This window comes from Hakea prostrata, chromosome 5 (assembly GCF_041222555.1).
Source record: "Hakea prostrata isolate BN-2017 chromosome 5, UWA_Hpros_2, whole genome shotgun sequence".
In the NCBI taxonomy this organism is placed as follows: Eukaryota; Viridiplantae; Streptophyta; class Magnoliopsida; order Proteales; family Proteaceae; genus Hakea; species Hakea prostrata.
The window spans coordinates 46,454,263-46,472,914 of record NC_142604.1 but is presented as its reverse complement, the minus strand read 5'-3'; the positions used below and the strand labels follow the sequence as shown (position 1 = coordinate 46,472,914).

The following is an 18,652-nucleotide window of genomic DNA, read 5'->3' as shown; positions in this document are numbered from 1 at the left end:
CATGGACTTGAAACAGTTTGGAGTCAATTTATAGTGTGTTAAATGCCTAATGAAGAAGACATCAACCATTGATGCATCAAATTCTATTAATGAGAATCTATTCTTCATCATCTGACAGTTGGCACTAAAAAAGGCCATGAAATGATACAAAATCATCTTTCATGCTCCCTTTTCCTGTAATGGGTAGAGATGATGCTGCAAACAGAGACTGGAACCGATCATTATAGCATCTGGGTTTCCCTAATCTTTCATGAGAAGTGAGAAGGATGAAGGAGATAGACATGAATTGTGACATACCATAGATTCTCACCAAGAAGACAAAAACAATTGCTGGAACCATTTTCACCTGGGGTTTTATTAAAACCTAACCATTAGTTAGGGTGTATCGTATGTATATACCTCATGGTGCAGATCATCCCATGGAAAGTTTTCTAGCAATCAACGGATGGTTTTGTCTTGAGGGTTCTAGTAGCTTGCCATGTAAACATTTGTTAGTCAATCTGATTCTAGAGTTTTCTTAGGGCATATTTTGGTATATATTTTTCTGGTAAGAGGGCATATTTTGGTATTGATGCTTATAAGACTTAATATTTTTGGGCTTCTAGAAATATGCTTTTTCTTTTGAGAAAGGTGATTTTTTTTCTTCCTTTTTTGATGTAGTCTTTCTTTCATAAACTCACAGACAGGGTGGCGTGGCTTTTTCACTGAGATGAAATTGTATTGAATTGCTGTTGTACTGCAGTATAGGAAAAATCTTCATCCCTGTTGTTGCTTCCAAATAAATTTATTTACACCTGCATTGATGTTCATCAGATCATGGATCAGGTAGCAATCTTTGAAAAGAAGGAATGACAGCAGCTTTTTTCATGAGATAGAGAGAAAAGTTTTCTTTCAAGTAAAAAGACATCCTTCATTATGTTTGAATCCCTCTCTGGCCTCTGAATCAATCTTTAGAAATTCCTCATCTTCTTTGCAATCTTTGATGCCATTGAAGAGACCCTCCTCCTGCTCACATCTTTCTCTATTGGCTCCTTCCCTCTCTTCTACCTAGGCCTCACTATCATCCTGGGCCATTTTATGAATCACCATTGCACTCCCATGCTTGATCAAATATGGAAGAAGTTCCCACTTTAGAAGGGTGGACTTCTATCTTTAGCAAGTAGGATGATCTTCATTAGATTAGTCTTTGAATCCTACTTTTATTGGTGCAATATCTTTTCCCCTTTCAAAGCCAAAAATTCTCACTATAGATTCCCTCTTTTGTGTGTTCCTTTGAGATGTCAAGAAACTTCTAGATTCATCCATCCCATCAGCTGGTCATTTGTTTGTCATCCTCAATTGGAAGGTGGTCTCCTGAAACTCATTTGGAAAATTGCCTCCAAGTATGACTCTTTAAGGGCCAATTCAGTACATTCTCACTTGTTGTGTGATGACTCCATTTGAATTGTCTCCCTTCCCCCAAATCCCTCGTGGGTTTGGAGAAAGCTTCTCCTCCTTCGGCCCCTTGCCCCACACCATCTCCACCCAGGTTGCCGATGATGGAGCCATTTGGCTCAAACCATGGCATCCTTTGGTGTCCTCTACTCTGTTTTTGGTCTCCGCCAAGTCTATGCCTCTTGTATCCCTAAGCTCAACCTACTTTTGAAGTTCATCTGGAATAATTGATCCCCCCTTCCCTTCCCTTTAGAGTTTCACTTGGGTTTGGTTGCTCCCCCTCCCCCTTCATGACTGACTATACTTCCTAGTTACCCTCCCCTCAAGGCTCCTTCTCCATCTCCTCAGCGTAGAACCTCATCCGCACCCCGACCCTTCAATAGCTTGGCATCCCTTGGTATGGTTCAAGAGCTACATCCCCAGACGTGCCCTAACCGCTTGGAGAGCCTTTAACCTCTGCCTCCCTACCCAATCATTCCTCAAGCATAGACACTTCAAAGTGAACCCTAACCGCATCCTTTGTTGGAACAACCCAAAGACTTTGACCATCTATTCTTTTCTTGTCCCCTCTCACACTCCTTGTAGTCCATAGCTATCACCTCTATTTGGTCCTGCTCCAAACGCCACCTTGGGTTTTTTGAATTGGATTTGGTTTTTAGACACTCTGCAGGCAATTCTATGACTTGGTGGGTGGGTTGGTCTTCAGCTATGATTTTTCACTTATGGTGGAAGTAGAACCTTAGGAGATGGATCTCCAACTCGAGATCCCTTAGCTTGATTTGGAAAGTCATTTGCTTTAAGGTTTTCGCTTGTATTCAGTCCCTCCCCTATTCCCCTATTCCAAGGAACAGGACTACTGCTTCTTGGGGTCTTGCCTTTCATTTCTTGCTGACTAACATGTTGCAATCCTCCCCCCCCCCCCCCCCCCCAACTCTTTCTCTCCCATCCGGGGCTTTGCTTAATGAGTTCATTTATTCATCCAAAAAAAGAGTTAAAAAAACGTGGATCTGATAAAATTAAGATCATTGGAATCTTTAAAAGGACACTTTTGGGGGCATAATGGAGATCCCAAACACCATAATTCTTCTTCTTCTTTTTCCCTTCTTTTTTTTTTTTTTTGAGTGTGGTAGGTTAGAAGATTCCCAGACATTAACATTCGATTGAGCATATGCTTACAAAAGTCCAAGCTGGCTTTTTTTATCCTTTATCCAGGTTGGATCAGTAATTGTAAAGCTTTTGGAATTTTTCTTTCATCTCTGGTTTCGTTATCTATAACAAAAGCATATCTCTTACTGGATTTTATTCAGTAATTGCAGACTTTTTGGATTTCAGAACACTGCATTTTGGGGTCATTGTTAATCTTTTACCAATATAATATCTTTAGTGTCCACCAGTTACACTGTGAACAAATAAACAGGTGAATGGGTCACGTATTCATTTACAAAAATTTAGCTGCCCCAGACATGTATAAACCCTCACAATCTAACAGTTCACCACCCTACAAATGACCTCCACACCCCCCCCCACCAAAAAAAAAAAAAAAAAAATCCACATATTGTTTTTACCATAACCTACATTCAGTGATGTCTCTTTGCTCCAAATTCGTTTTCCAGATGAGCAGCATTTGTGGGTCAGAATGATCGAGAAGAGCGACAAAGAGCTCCATAGCATCAATAATACTGCATCCGTAACCTGAAAATGAAATGCTTAAGGTGTACTAAATTTATTTTTTGGAGCTAAAACAATTGACATTGCCATATTGAACTTTGGGTTGAATACATGCATGGTACAGTTTAAAAGACTTCATAGTACAAACTTACTCTACTGTGTTGTTGATCATACATGCTCAGAACTTTGAATTCTGATCAGGAATAGGAGAAAGGAATAAGAAACTTTACTCCAGTGATGAAAACTTACCTGTGCATCTTCTGCTCTGACTTCAGGCACCATTTAAAGAGTTCACAAGAAGCCCCAAAGATTGGGTGACCTGCTTGTGTGCTTGTCCTTGCTAAACATATATTAGAGTCAGTGAAGATCAAGACATAGGCAGACTCGGTTACACAAGGAATGACAGATAAAGTTACAAAGGTAGGAATGATACACAGGAAGATCACAATTTTGTTTTCCACCTAGTGTTTTTTCCTTATTTGGGACTGGTCCCTGGAGGATCACCAACTGACTGACCCTCCAATCCACGAGCCTTGTCTAGGTTTTGAAGCTCATTTGCAATATGGATACGCCGTTCTTTCAAGAAGTTGAGTCGAGTCGTCAGTTTTGTCAGTGCAGAGGACGTAGACACAGTTCCCTGTCACAGGTGCAATCGACGATCTTTTTTAATGTTCTGATAACTAAAGACACTTGGACTACAATTTTGGCTTATCTCAAGGTTAACATGAAATACATGGCAAAAAGTCTTGAGCAGTGAAGGAAATATAACTCTAGGGTTCACTTTCTGCAATAAAAAAAAAAAAGGCAGATGGTTTTCAAAAGAAGTATATTTTAATGCAGTGAAGGCCTACCTCACTCTTCGAACCAGACGTCTTAGTGTTAGAAGAAGCAATAAGCTCCACTGGAGATGCAGTGGTGGATATTCCAACAGATTTAGTGTTGTTATGACTGGTTAAATCTAGCTGCTGCTTCTGAGAAGGTTGCTTGGCTAATAAAGATGGTGGATCTGACCTATTATTGCTGTGACTATAAGAGCTTAGATGCTGCTTCATTGGTGATTTCTTTTTCAATAAAGATCCTCGCTCTCGTGTCTTAAGATTTTCACAGTCAGCTGGAGCCACCTCAGTATTCTGTTGAAAATTTATCAAAAAAGGTTCAAATGAAAATGCACAGAACATGTATTGTTACGATTACGAATTAAACACACATTTGAAATAAGTAAATAGCTTATACTAGTCTTTGAAATTGGTATGCATAACAATAAAATGCTTATGGGTGAGGGATAGGTTTGCTACCACCCTGTCTCTCAATCCCTCATTTGAATGACTTCCCTGTCCCCCAAAAGATGGACAGAGAAAGACGCATATTGTATACCACTAGCATATCCGGCCTTTTCTCTATGATTGTATAGTGTTTTTGCACTTAAGACATGACACAAGGGGTTCAACCAGGGAACAACATAACGCATAAGTGTCGACGCATGACCACAAGCCAAGATGGCATGAGAATACGCCCTAGCCTAACACAACTTAGAGGGTAAGTGGAACCCATAAGAGCAGAATAATAGTAAATAGGAGTAAAGCATACAACATCGACACAAATAGCAATACCAGCATTTTTTTGGATGAATCAAGTAAGATCACCAAAAAAATGGAGGTGAGGGGAGACTATACAAGGAGGAAACAGAGAGCCGGGGGGGGGGGCAGAGGGGGACCAGCCTAGGCTGAAGAGATGAGCCTAAGCCCTGGGTAACAACGTCTTTGTTCCTTGGTGTGTCCACAAGAAGGGGACGGGGCAACAACTGCAGCCTGGAGGCGACATCAAAGTAGATGGCTTTCTATCTCCAACCAAATCCAAGGACCAAGAATTAGAGGTCCATCCTGTAAGGTTTCTATCTCACCACAACTAATGAGCGGTAGCTTCAATTACCAACTTATTAAAAGGTCACAAATAGTGGAAGCATGGCTTAGTCCTTAAAATCCATAACCAATCTCGAGTAAATCCCTAAGCACGTCTTGAGTGGAACCAAATAGAGTTTAAAGGCTTTCCCTAAAAGGGAGCGAGAACAGGGATAGGTGAAGAAGAGGTGGTCTAAGACTTCAAGGCAGTTCTAACAAAGGATACAGTTGGAGTTGGCAGGGCTATGTGGATGGATGAGGAGTCATTGGTGGGGAGATGATGGTTGAGGGATCTCTAGAGGATGACAGAATATCAGGGTATGTTACCTTTGAGCCAAACCAAAGGGGACCAAAGTACATGTTGGATAAAAGTAAGAATGAGGTTCCAAGCTAAGGAAGTTAAGAAGGTGCCTGAAGAGGATGCGAGCAAGATGGTTTTGTCATTTGGGGGGAGGGGAGGATGGCGGGGGAGACCAAGAGCCATTGACGGTGAAAATTGAAAGGGTAATGGCTTTAGAGATGTGGGACTTATAAATAGTGTGTAGTCCAAATTGGTTGTATAGGATAACCAGTGGATTGTATGGATTCAGCTAGAAGGAGGCAGGGGTTCCATTTGAGATCAAGGTGGAAATAGCCAAGAAGGCGAGGGGTCTAAGAAGGAGCTTGCTCCAAACCTAGGATGGGTTAGAGGGGAGAGAGATGGTCCAAATGGAGTTCAATTTCAGGAGATATGAGTAGAGCACTAGAGCCAAATGGAATCATGGTTAGAGGAGATTTTCTAGATTAGCATAAGCAAACTAGCAACATTATAATCCTGGATAGATAGATTCCTAGACTACCTTTGGCTTTGGGACAATAGACAACCTTCCAAATCTTTCAAGAATGGAGGGGTGGACACATTTGTTGATCAGGTTTAGGGGAATAGGGATTGGGGGGGGGGGGGGGGGGGATGCAGGAGTGAGGAGAAGATAGAATCCACTTCCAGTTTGATAATGGAAACGCAAAAAATCCAAGTATCATTATTGGAGAGAAGAGGGGAATGGAATTGAAGTTATGGCAAGCTTTGAGGCACTGATGGAAGTAAGTGGAATTCGAATCTCCAAGCTTAAGCCATTTGACTCTAGACTTTTGGTGGAAGAAACTCTTCTTGAGCTGAGAGGGAGAATAGGTCAGCTGAGAGAGTTTTCTTTTCCAAAGCAAGAGAGGGATTGAGAGGGTCCATTTGGAGGCGAAGTTGCACCCTGATAAGATTGGCATGGAATTAGAAATTTGGGATGAGACGTTTTGGAAGGTGGTCGTGTTCCAAGACTTGAGAGCCAACTTGGAGTGGCAAAGTTTTCGAGTGAAAGCAACTAGGGGCAAGGAGAAACAATGGACTAGCTTATCTCAAAGGAGGTGAGAGATAAAATGTGGAGATGAAAGGAGTGGTGGTTGGATAGACTCGAGGGCAAAAGGGAAGCATGGGAGGAGGGGAAGCGGGCGAACTAGGCATCATTTACAAGAAACAATCAAGTTTCGAAGCAATATGGTCATTACCAATCCTATGGTTGTAACTTTTGTCAAGAAAGTAAGTGGCTCGACCATCTTAGGTCAATTATGGCTAAATCCTTAATGTTGGAGTTGATGGCATTGACAACCACGGGGTCATAGGGCAGCCACACTTTTTCTCATGAAAGTAGCAAACAATGTTAAAGTCAGCACTCCCACCCCAAGGATGCCCATCAACAAAGGCATAGAGGGAGTGAAGGTCTAACCATAAACGTAGATGATCAGTGGAGCAATTGAGGCCTTAAATAATGGAAAGAAAGAAATGGGAAGGATAAGCAGTGCAAGATTTAAGAGGAGATGTATATTTTTTAAGGGTCCTATAGAATCCAAATAGGTCCACCTAAGGTGTGGCCATGGTTGGGGAAAAATGACCCGGAGGGGGCAACGGAGGAGGCAATCCAATTGGCTTTGTCACAAAGGATACATATTTCGAGGAGGGCACAAAAAAGACCTTATAAAATTAAGGGCCATTTTGATGTCCGCTTATTTGGCAAGGGAGTTTAGCCCCTTAACGTCCCAGATTAAGGCCATAGACATGGCTAGAACGAGGGGGTTGGGGGGGGGGGGGCTACAGTGGCAAACACGAGATTTATGTCTTTGGTGGGTGTAGGAACGACCATAGCGGGGGAAATAACAGCCACAGAGAGGGAAATTCATATAGGTTGGTCAAATGGGGAAGGAGGTTTCAAATAGATTGGCATCAGTAAAGGATCCAGAGTCAAGGGGAAGGAGGGGGGTGGAAGGAGGGGGGTGGAAGGAGGGGGTGGAAGGAGGGGGTGGGGAGGAGAAGGAGTGGGAGGGGGTGACAAAAGGGTCAAATTAGGGTTCAATAATAGGGCAGAGGGATGGAGGGGTTGGTTTGATATAAAGGTGGGTTGGTAGGTTTGGGTTCAAGGGAGGTCCAAATTCCGATGGGTTTGATTGGTTAAAAGTTGGTCTAACAGGGTTGGTTTGGTAAAAAATGGAGCAACAAATGTGTAGAAAGGGAAATTTGGAGGGATATATGGAGAGGGGCCCGAGTTAAGGGGGTTAGTAATAGGGTTAGAAGACAGCAAATTCTAGCGTCTTGTAGAGAAGGTGGTAAGATGGGCCACGGTGACACATTCATGACAAGGGGAGGTGAAGAGGAGGATGTATAGAAAGGGGTTTTCACTTAATAGAGGGGAAGCACCAAAATGGTGGTGTTTTAGAGAACAAGGATTACGGTCAGGGAAGGTTCTTGATATATAAGAGGAAGTAAGGGTTGTAGGCAATAAGGGGAAAAGGTGCAGGGGAAGGATGCATGAGAAGGGAAAGACTGTAGAGGGCAAGGTATTTGAGGGGTGATGGGAGCTCGGTTGGTGATGGACAATGGACTAGATCCAAGTAAAGACATGGCAGTAGGGTTGGGAGTACATTAGTCGAAACACGAAAACCTCTCAAAGATAGAGCAACAACTTTAGACTTGCAGGGCTTGATCAGAGCCGAGGGTAGTGGTCTTAGTGATTGCGGCACTACCAAGTGCAAAATTGAGTTGTTCAGATGTCCTGTGGACAGAGGGAAGGAGCGGTTGTGGCGAACTAAAGGCTGGTTTTTCTCGTGTTGTCGTTGCCAATGTCTACTTCTTCTCCAATTATGGCTGGGCTCGCTAGTAGCCTCTGAAAAGGTAGGGACCGCATACTAGTAACTAAGGTTTTCGGAGTAAAGATGTTGGGGCTTTATAGTTGACATCCTTCTATTGGCAAGAGCTATCTTCGATGTGAACGAGGCATCAAAGGGCAGTGGTGGTAGAAAGGGATGCTTCAAAGGGTAGCAGGAATAGAGGGTGTTGAAGTATACACAAGTTTAAGCTACTTTACTATTCACATTACCGTTCACGTGAATAGTATTATGCTAGTGATGCTACTCTACTTTCTATTTCTAATGCAGGAGTCTTGCTACATAAGTTTTGGGATTTTCTAGAAAGCATAGTTTCTATCTTGGTGGTAGTTTCTATTTTAGGAGCTAGAAAACTACTAGAGCTGTAATTTTTTTTTTAATTTTTTTCTAGGGACAATTACTTGTCTCTGAAGTTATATTAGATTCATTAGAAGCTATAAATAAAGGGGCTTTGTGATTCTAGACTCTTTAGCTAGAATCACAGGCCTCTTCTGTTGGTTCTTCATCTCTCTTCTCTTCTGCTCTTCTTCTTCTTCAGCTACTGTTTTGATTATTTAAAGCTTGTTTTCTAACATGGCATCAGAGCTTTTTTGAATAAAAATAGTGTTGTTCTAAATATTCTCTTCTAAAGTTCTCTTTTGTTTTTCTATTTTCCTTGGTGTGCAACCACCTAGTGCTGTATATCATGGACTATTAGATTAGGTATTCATGTGAATTGATCTTCACTACCTATTACCTTACTCTTACAAGTTCCAAAACTTGGATTAAATATTGTTTTCTACCTACCTTCGATACCTCTTTTTGTTGCACCTTGCAAACCTTTTTCTTTCTCCTATTCGATCCCAAGGTTGCAGAATTTTTTTTTGTGCTCATTCTACTTTAAGTTCTGGAAAACTGATTGAGTGATATCTCCCTTAGTTTAATGTCTTCACTTACAAGTGACTCAACCATGAGTACGAGCTGAATCTAAAGGATCTCAAGGAGATCATGTAATGTTCAAATTACATCTATCAAGCTCAAAGGTAGTTTTAATCACTTGTTGTGGTCACAAGCGGTTCGGGTGTACATACTTGCAAAAGGTAAGCTTAAGTTATTGAGGATGAACCTCCTACTGAGACTGACAAATCCTATTTTAGTTGGATCCAAGATGATGCAATCATCAAAATTTGGATGTGGAATAGTATGGAACCTGATATTACAATGAATGTTTTGTTCCATAAGATTGCAAAGGGAATATATGGGATAACTTGCAAGAGACCTATTCCCAAGGTAAAAATATGACTCAGATTTTTAGTATTTATGGAAAACAATTTTAATTTCAGCAAGCTGACAAGTCTCTGCAGGATAATTACAACTCCTTTAAAGGCATGATGGAGAAGTTGAATGTATTTCAATCTCTCACCATAGATATAGAGAAGCTTAAGGCCCAACGGAATGAATTTTTTGTATCCAAGTTTCTTGTAGGATTGAACCCTGAATTGAAATCTGTCAAAGGACATCTTCTTGCTGGTGAGCATGTTCCTAACCTTAGTGAAACATATTCTAGACTTCAATGTATTGCCTTGCCTGAAGGGAGTTCTCCAGAAAAAAGTTCTAAAGGAGAAAATTTGGCCTTCACTACCTCTCGTGGAAGGGGACGTGGTCATGGTTTAGGGGGAGTTAGTAGGTCTTCTGGAGGTCATGGTGTTCAACTATCTGATAAGACATCTCGACTCTGTACTCATTGCGGTAAACAGGGCACTTAGTGGAAGCTTGCTGGGCCAAACATGGAAAGCTAGAGTGGCCAAGCAGCTTGCCAATCATGCTATTTTTGATGGTGGTATTGATAATGTAGCAAACAACGGTAGTGGTTCTGGATCTTCTTTAGGGGACTTGTCTAAGACTCTAAGAGATGATGTAAGCCAAATCCTTTGTCGATTGAAAATATTGAGACCAACGCTTCCACATCCACTGGTACTTCTGCTGCCACACTTTTTCATGCAGGTAACACAGTACTTCTCACTTCTACTCCCACCCCTTGGATCATAGATTCAGGGGCCTCTTCCCACATGACTGGTACATTATCACTTTTCAGCTCTTTTTCTAAATCTACCACTAAAAATCTGTTGTCCTAGCTAACGGGACTTCCACACCTATACTAGGCTCTGGAAGTGTTTCTCCTACACCTTTTACTTTTTCATCTTTACTTCATGTTGCTAACTTTCCTTTTAACTTATTATCTGTTAGTCAGTTAACTAAAACACTAAATTGCTCTGTGACTTTTACTCCCACTTATTATGTTTTCCACACCTTCACACGAGGAAGACGATTGGTGGAGGGTGTGAAAGGGATGGACTCTACCATCTAGACTATGCTGCCCTTATTACAGCTCTCTCTGATGATGGTGTAGATGCTCTCAGTGGCACTGTTGTTTAGGCCATTTATCTTTATCTAGATTAAGATTTTTATTTCCTTCTTATAAATTAGTGTCTAGATTAAATTGTGAAGCATATGAGTTAGGGAAGCATCATCGTGCCACCTATCCTCCACGCTCTATCCCTCGTAGTAAGTCCTTGTTTTCTCTTGTTCATTCCGATATTTGGGGTCCTTGTAGAATTAGTAACAGGCATGGTTTTTGATATTTTGTCACTTTTGTGGACAATTTCTCCAATCTTACATAGTTGTATCTTTTAGAGGATCGGACAAAGTTCTTAACTACATTTAAAAGTTTTATTCATGAAATTCGGACTCAATTTTCTCTTCCTATTAACATTTTTGGGTCTAATAATGTTTTAGAATATGTGCAACATGATAAATCTAACCTTTGTGATTCTCTTGGAATGATTCATCAAACCAGTTGTTCATTCACTCCCCATCAAAATGGAGTGGCTGAACACAAAAATCATCACCTCTTGGAGGTTGCACGCGCTATTTTGATTCAGATGAATGTTCCCAAGAGTTACTAGTGTGATGCAGTTTGGATTGTTGGTCATTTAATTAACCAAATGCCTATGCCTTTGCTTTATGAAAAATCTCCTTTTTCAATTGTTTTTCCCAATAGAGAACCATTTTAGTTCCACCCAAAATTTTTGGTAGTGTGTGTTTTGTTCACATACCACGTCCTTTGGATAAACTTTCCCCCTGTTCTGTTAAGTGTATTTTTCTTGGGTACCCATGTAGTCAAAAAGGTTTTCGCTGTTATGATCCAGTTCTTCGCAAACAATTTATAAGTGCGGATGAGACCTTTTTCAAAGACACTCTTTATTATCCTAGTCAATTTGTGTCTGTTGAAAATTGTGTTTTCGATGATACTCCTCCTGTTCCCTCTTTAGTTCCTTCCACCAGTAGTGTTTCTCTACAGGTTTATCAGCGGAGACATAAGTTGGCGTAACATATTGTGGATAGTAGAGTTCCTCTAACAATATTAGCGGCTCTCCTTTAGTGGAGCTTGAAGCTGACCCCATGAATGTTCCTTCTTCATCCTCTCCATCGGCGGATTATTCTATTGGAGATCCCACTCCGCCTTTAGATGACTTACCAATTGCTTTAAGGAAAGGTACTCGCACTTGTACTTTACGCTCTAACGTTGTTTATTCTGTTTCCAATTTTGTCTCTATCTCTCATCTCCCTCCTAGCTTTCATTGCTTTGCTTTGTCTATGTCTGCCATTCATATTCCAATCCATCATACCGAGGCTCTTACAATTCCTGGCTGGAAAGCTGCCATGGATGTGGAAATGGATGCTTTACAATATTCTCACACATGGTCTTTGGTAAACTTACCTCCGGGGAAAGATGTGGTCCCTTGTCGGCGGGTGTATACTATTAAGTACCACTCTGATGGTACGATTGAATGGTTCAAGGCCCGCTTGGTGGCTAAGGGCTATACAAGTCCAATATGCGCCTTACTAAAACATACAGGTGAACATTTTTCTCTGCCAGTGTTTAAATCATCTGGTTCCAGCCCTTGGTAGGGGATGCTTGATGCAAGCAATTGACATTCACTAGAGGAAGGTCAAAGAACATGGGCTAGGCCAATAATGACAGCTGCCTGGCGCCCTTTGTGATGTTGTGGTCCCTATGCCCATGCTTACCATGAGGTTTTGAATTTGAACCTATAGGCTGTTAACCTTCCCACCCCTTACCTATAAAAAATTAATAAAAAACTAAACAAGATCACAAGATGGTGAAAAAATAAAGATGACTTTGGCAAGACATGAATATTACCTTAATGAAGTAGAATGGAAAAACAAGAATTATTGACCAACCCCATAAGTTTGGAGATCAAAGAAAGGAAAGATTGAGAAATCTTCAAACTTCAGTGATTCCTGATTCATTTGCTTGGTATTTGTATATTGTATCCAAACTTGAAACCATACAAGCACACAGGCTTAAACTATTACTGTGGAAAATCTTAGAATCATATCATAATATTTTATTAGTATCTTTAATCTAAGTAGATCAGATTGTAATATTCTATTACAGGTAATTTTTTTTATTGTATTTTTCTATTCTAGGTAGATTACTCATTTATTGCAATCTTCTATTCTAGGTAGATTTCTCATTTATTGTAATCTTCTATTCTAGGTAGATTTCTCATTTATTCTAATCTTCTAGGTAGGATATTCTTTCCTATTTCATAGATAGTAGCTGTGTATATATTGATTGTAAAGTTCTGAATAATACACACAAGAATAAAACTCTTCAATTCCTATTTCGTCATGGCATCAGAGCCAACCAATCTTGGGATTGCTGTTCAGCTTTCAGGCCTTCGTTGCCTTTAATCTCTGTGTGGCGGCCTTTAATCTCTGGTGTTTCCGCCACACAGAGATTATTCTTCCTTTGGCCTTTATTGCCATTCTTTATTCAGCTCTGTTCTGTTTTTTTTTTTCCTTACTTGAAAAACAGTTTTTTTCTTTCTCCGTCTTGTCTGTCGTTCTGCTACATCTTTGGTTACTGTTTCACATATTATTTTTAAGCACCTACAAAGGGTATGTCAGAACCAAGAGAGGTTACTTCCGGGACTGCATTTGATCAGACAATCAAAAATCTGCAGAATGGAGAATTGTAGAATATTCAATCTGCCTACAGGCTCGATGGAAGAAATTATTTAAAATGGTCTCAACTCATTCGGACCATTCTGAAGGGCAAAGGAAAGATGAGCCACCTAATTGGAGATGGACCGAAACCAAGAGATCCAAAATATGAAGGATGGGACGAAGAAGATTCTATGATTATGGCATGGATGTGGAATTCTATGATTCCAGAAATCAGTGATACATGCATGTTCTTGGCAATGGCCAAAGACATCTGGGAGGCTATCCAACAGACGTATTCTAAGGCGAGAGATGCGGCCCAAGTCTATGAGGTCAAGGTTAAAATAGTAGCAGCCAAACAAGGAAATAAAACAGTTACAGAATATGCCAACCAGCTGAAAGCTTTGTGGCAAGAGTTGGATCATTACCGAGTCATCAAGACGAAGTGCTCTGAGGATGCTGCAGTAGTAAAGCAGTATATTGAGCAAGATAGAGTCTATGATTTTTTGTTTGGGTTAAATCCTAAGTTTAACCAAATAAGGGTTCAGATTCTTGGAAAATTAGATGTGCCGTGTTTCAATGAAGTTGTAGCATTGGTTCGAGGGGAAGAGAGCAGAAGAGGACTGATGTTAGAGCCTACAAGTGTTGATAGTTCATCAATGGTATCTCAAGGAGGAAAGCATTCAACTCCCACAACCGACAAGGCAATTGTTGCTGAAAGTGGAAAAACTGGGCAATCCAAACAGCAAAACAGAGACAATCTATGGTGTACCTATTGCAAGAAAGCTCGTCACACACGGGAAAGATGCTGGAAACTTCATGGTAAACCTCCTAGCCAAGAGTGGGGGCACAAAGGAGAGCAATCTGGAAATAATGGTCAGGCGCATGTTACATCTGCACAGCAACCTGAAGCCACTAATAAAGAGGTTGCTAGCCTTAATCAGGAGGACATAGAACGTATAAAAACTCTTTTGAGCAACCTTAACAAAAAACCAGGTACATGCTCTTTGGCATATTCAGGTGAGTTTCCACTTTCTATTGGATTAAATGTCTTTAGTAATTCTCTTTCAAGCCCCTGGATCATAGATTCAGGTGCAACTAACCACATGTCACACTCACCAAATCTTTTCACCACATATTCTCCCTGTCCAAGTAGTAGGAAGATAGCTACTGCTGATGGCTCGTTAACTACTGTGGATGGAACTGGAAATATTGAGCTCAACTCCTCCCTCACCTTGAAAAATGTCCTACATGTTCCTAGACTACTACAAATCTCGTTTCTGTGAAAAAACTCACGCAAGATTTACATTGTAATGTAGTCTTTCACCATAGTCATTGTGTATTTCAGGACAAGGATTCGGGGAGGACGATTGGACATGCTAGAGAAAGGGACCTTGAGGCACCAAGCCAATCACATGCTACTAATGGTAGTCCTTCTCAAACCAATAAAGAAAAAAAATCTAGCTTTACCATCACAGACTTGGACATCCTTCCTTTAGGGTAATCAGTCTTTTGTTTCCTTCTTTGTTTCAAGGCATACATGTTGATGAGTTTCATTGTGATGTGTGTGAGCTTGCTAAACACAAGCGTGTACCACTTCCTTTAAGCAAGAAAAGAAGTTCCATCCCCTTTTATCTCATTCATAGTGATATTTGGGGTCCTTCTAGAGTTCCTAATTTGTCTGGGGCTAGGTGGTTCGTGTTATTCATTGATGATTCCACTCGTGTCTAATGGATTTTTCTACTCAAAAACAAATCCGAAGTTAGTTGTGTTCTTCCCAACTTCCATTCCATGGTTAAAAACCAATTTGGAGTTAGTATAAAAAGATTTAGATCTGATAATGCCAGAGACTATTTCAATCAAATTCTAACTCCATTCTTTCAAAGGGAGGAAATTATACATGAGTCATCGTGCGTTGATAGTTGATACCCCACAACAAAACGGAGTAGCTGAACGGAAAAATGGCCACCTTCTTGATGTAACTAGAGCCTCCCTATTCCAACACAATGTGCCTAAGTCATTTTGGGGGGAAGCAGTCCTCACAACAACTCATCTCATAAATCGGCTGCCTTCGAGAGTCTTAGGATTCAAGAGTCCAATGGATGTCATTTCCCAGTTCTAAAACCTACAAACGACAAATAACCTTGTTCCTCGAATTTTTGGGTGTGTCTCATTTGTTCATATTCATGGACCACATCGGGGTAAATTAGATCCTAGAGCACTCAAATGTTTATTTATAGGATATTCCTCCACTCAAAAGGGCTATAAGTGCTATCACCCTCCTTCAAAAAGGTTCCATGTTTCCATTGATGTCACTTTTCATGAACATAAGTCTTATTTTTCCACATCGCATCTTCAGGGGGAGCATTCAATAATGGAAGATAAGAATGGGAATTCCTTACTTGACTTAGAGTTCACTCCCAAAAACTTCACTATGTAACCTGAGTCAAACTCTGAATAACCTAAACTTGTGTCAGACTCACCTGTGTCAAACTGTGAACAACATGAACATATGTCAAACTTTGAAATGAAAGAGCCTACTTTTGATATTGAGCATGTGAGATTTGGCAAAGGAAAGGTGTTCTCAAGGAAGAAGAATCTTGTTCTAGAATCAGTGCAAGTTCAAGACTCCAATCCAAATTCTGGAAATGAGGTACAAATGACTAATCCTTCACTACAAACCGAATCTGATGTGCCCGCAGATAGTAATGAACTAGACCTTCCTATTGCCATTAGGAAAGGCACTAAAGAATGCACAATGAAACTCATGTACCCTCTTGCCCAATTCTTGTCCTTTAAACATTTTCCCCCATCTCATAGAGCCTTTCTGGTAAGTTTAAACACCATTGCCATTCCTAACAACTTATATGAGGCTTTATCCAATAAGGAGTGGAAGCAAGCTATGAATGTGGAGATGGAAGCATTAGAAAGCAATGGAACCTGGGAATTTGTAAGGTTACCAGAAGGGAAGAAACCTGTGGGGTGCAAATGGGTCTATACATTGAAGTATCGAGCAGATGGATCTTTAGAAAGGTACAAAGCAAGGTTGGTAGCCAAGGGCTACACCCAAACTTACGGGATTGACTACCTTGAAACATTTGCTCCAGTTGCAAAAATGAATACTGTCAGAATCTTACTATCCTTGGCGGCAAATTATGGTTGGGACTTGCGACAGTTTGATGTTAAAAATGCATTCTTGCATGGTGAACTAAAGGAAGAAATTTACATGGAGGTTCCACCGGTTTATGAGAATGATTTAGCTGCTAATATTGTATGCAAGTTAAAAAAGGCCTTATATGGACTCAAACAGTCACCACGGGCATGGTTTGACAGATTTACTAAAGTCATGATTAGTATGGGTTACAAGCAAAGTCAAGGAGACCATACATTGTTCATCAAGCACTCATCAACTGGGGGAGTCACAGCACTACTTGTGTATGTTGATGACATAATAGTGACAGGAAATGAAGAAAAAGAGAAACAAAATTTGACTCAATGCTTGGCTAAGGAATTTGAGATCAAGGCTTTAGGAAGATTAAAATACTTCCTTGGCATTGAAGTTGCTCACTCTCAACAAGGCATTTTCATCTCTCAACAAAAGTATATCACTGATGTCCTTAAAGAAACAGGAATGGCCGCATGTAAACCAGCAAGCACTCCAATAGATCCCAACAGTAAACTTGGGAATGCAGAAGAAGATGTTGTTGTGGACCGAGAGATGTATCAAAGACTAGTAGGAAGACTAATCTACTTGTCTCACACAAGGCCCGATATAGCATATGCAGTTAGTGTAATCAGCCAATTCATGCACAGTCCAAAGGAAATTCACTTGCATGCAGCTCACCGTGTGCTACAATATTTAAAAGGGACGCCAGGGAGAGGCCTTTTATTTAGAAGGAATAAAGGAATGATACTAGAAGCATACACTGATGCTGATTATGCAGGGTCAGCAGTATGTAGAAGGTCAACCACAGGATATTGCACCTTTCTTGGTGGCAATCTTGTGACATGGAGGAGCAAGAAGTAGAATGTTGTGGCCTAGTCAAGTGCAGAAGCTGAATTTCGTGCAATGGCTCAAGGAATATGTGAATTACTTTGGTTGAAGATTATCTTAGAAGACCTAAAGGTTGAATGAGGTGGACCAATGAGACTCTACTGTGACAACAAATCAGCAATCAGTATAGCACATAACCCTGTTCAACATGACCAAACCAAGCACATTGAGATTGACAGACACTTCATCAAAGAGAAGCTGGATAGCGGACTGATTTGTACGCCGTATGTGTCTACACATAGTCAACTTGCTGATGTACTTACTAAAGGATTGAGCAGCTCAGCCTTTCAAAAATGCATATCCAAGTTGGGAATGGAGGATGCCTATTCACCAGCTTGAGGGGGAGTGTGGAAAATCTTAGAATCATATCATAATATTTCTCATTTATTGTAATCTTCTATTCTAGGTAGATTTCTCATTTATTGTAATCTTCTATTCTAGGTAGATTTCTCATTCATTGTAATCTTCTATTCTAGGTAGATTTCTCATTTATTCTAATCTTCTATTCTAGGTAGATTTCTCATTTATTCTAATCTTCTAGGTAGGATATTCTTTCCTATTTCATAGATAGCAGCTATGTATATATTGATTGTAAAGTTCAGAATAATACACACAAGAATAAAACACTTCAATTCCTATTTCGTCAATTACAAACACGTACACTTGACCATTTTTAATCGGTATAATAACTGTGTGGTTAGAACTCCAATCAACACTATTGTCATAGGATTGTAAACTAAAGCCATAGTGTTATTTGATTCAAAAAGCCATGAGGGGTTGTCACAAAGTTCCTCACACAGAGGCAGTATCATTAATGGACCCCATAAGACATGATGGGGCAACGGTTAAGTAGATATTGTTCTTACAGTAAAGCATAATGCTTTTTAATCATCAGAATGTGAATTGAGTATAAAAAAAGAGGTCCTAGAAATATATATTGGGTAATTAAGTGCATGTCTAGGAAAATTTTGTGTAAGGAGTCTGGTATTTAAGCGGATCGGTTGTGTCCCTCCAGTCTTTCCTGGAAACTTTCCTGGTGTACTTTGGTTCAACAATATACTAATTGGAGGTAATCCAAGGAGATACTTTTCACGTGTTATCATTACTTAGAATTGTTTTCGGTAGTTCGGCTATTGCATTCTGCAACATTTCAGTTACTTCGAAAGGTTGAAGACTAAAGAACTGCAGATAATTTTTTTAATATGACAACTATTGATGGTACTCCTGCTCCCATTGGCTCCGAACATTACCCCACTCTTCATCCTCTTTCAGTAAGCTTTGATGGGACAAATTATTTGATTTGGTCCCGGTCTGCTTACCTGACTATTGCCGGAAGAGGACTTGTTGGACACATTACGGGCACCACTATCAAACCTACTACCACAGGCGTTTCACAGGA

General features: G+C 40.4%; 1 protein-coding gene across 1 annotated transcript in view; it reads right to left on the bottom strand.

Moving 5' to 3' along the window:
• Nucleotides 1-2,988: 2,988 nt before the first annotated feature.
• The window catches only part of LOC149016148 (rho GTPase-activating protein REN1-like), a 117,931-nt gene continuing 102,267 nt past the window's right edge, over nt 2,989-18,652 (bottom strand). The window contains exons 24-25 of the mRNA XM_089157275.1: nt 3,954-4,232; nt 2,989-3,739 (exon numbers count right to left, since the gene is read on the bottom strand). Coding sequence (XP_089013401.1) covers nt 3,578-3,739; nt 3,954-4,232 — 441 coding nt within the window. The 3' untranslated portion in view covers nt 2,989-3,577. The remainder of the gene's footprint in view (nt 3,740-3,953; nt 4,233-18,652) is intronic.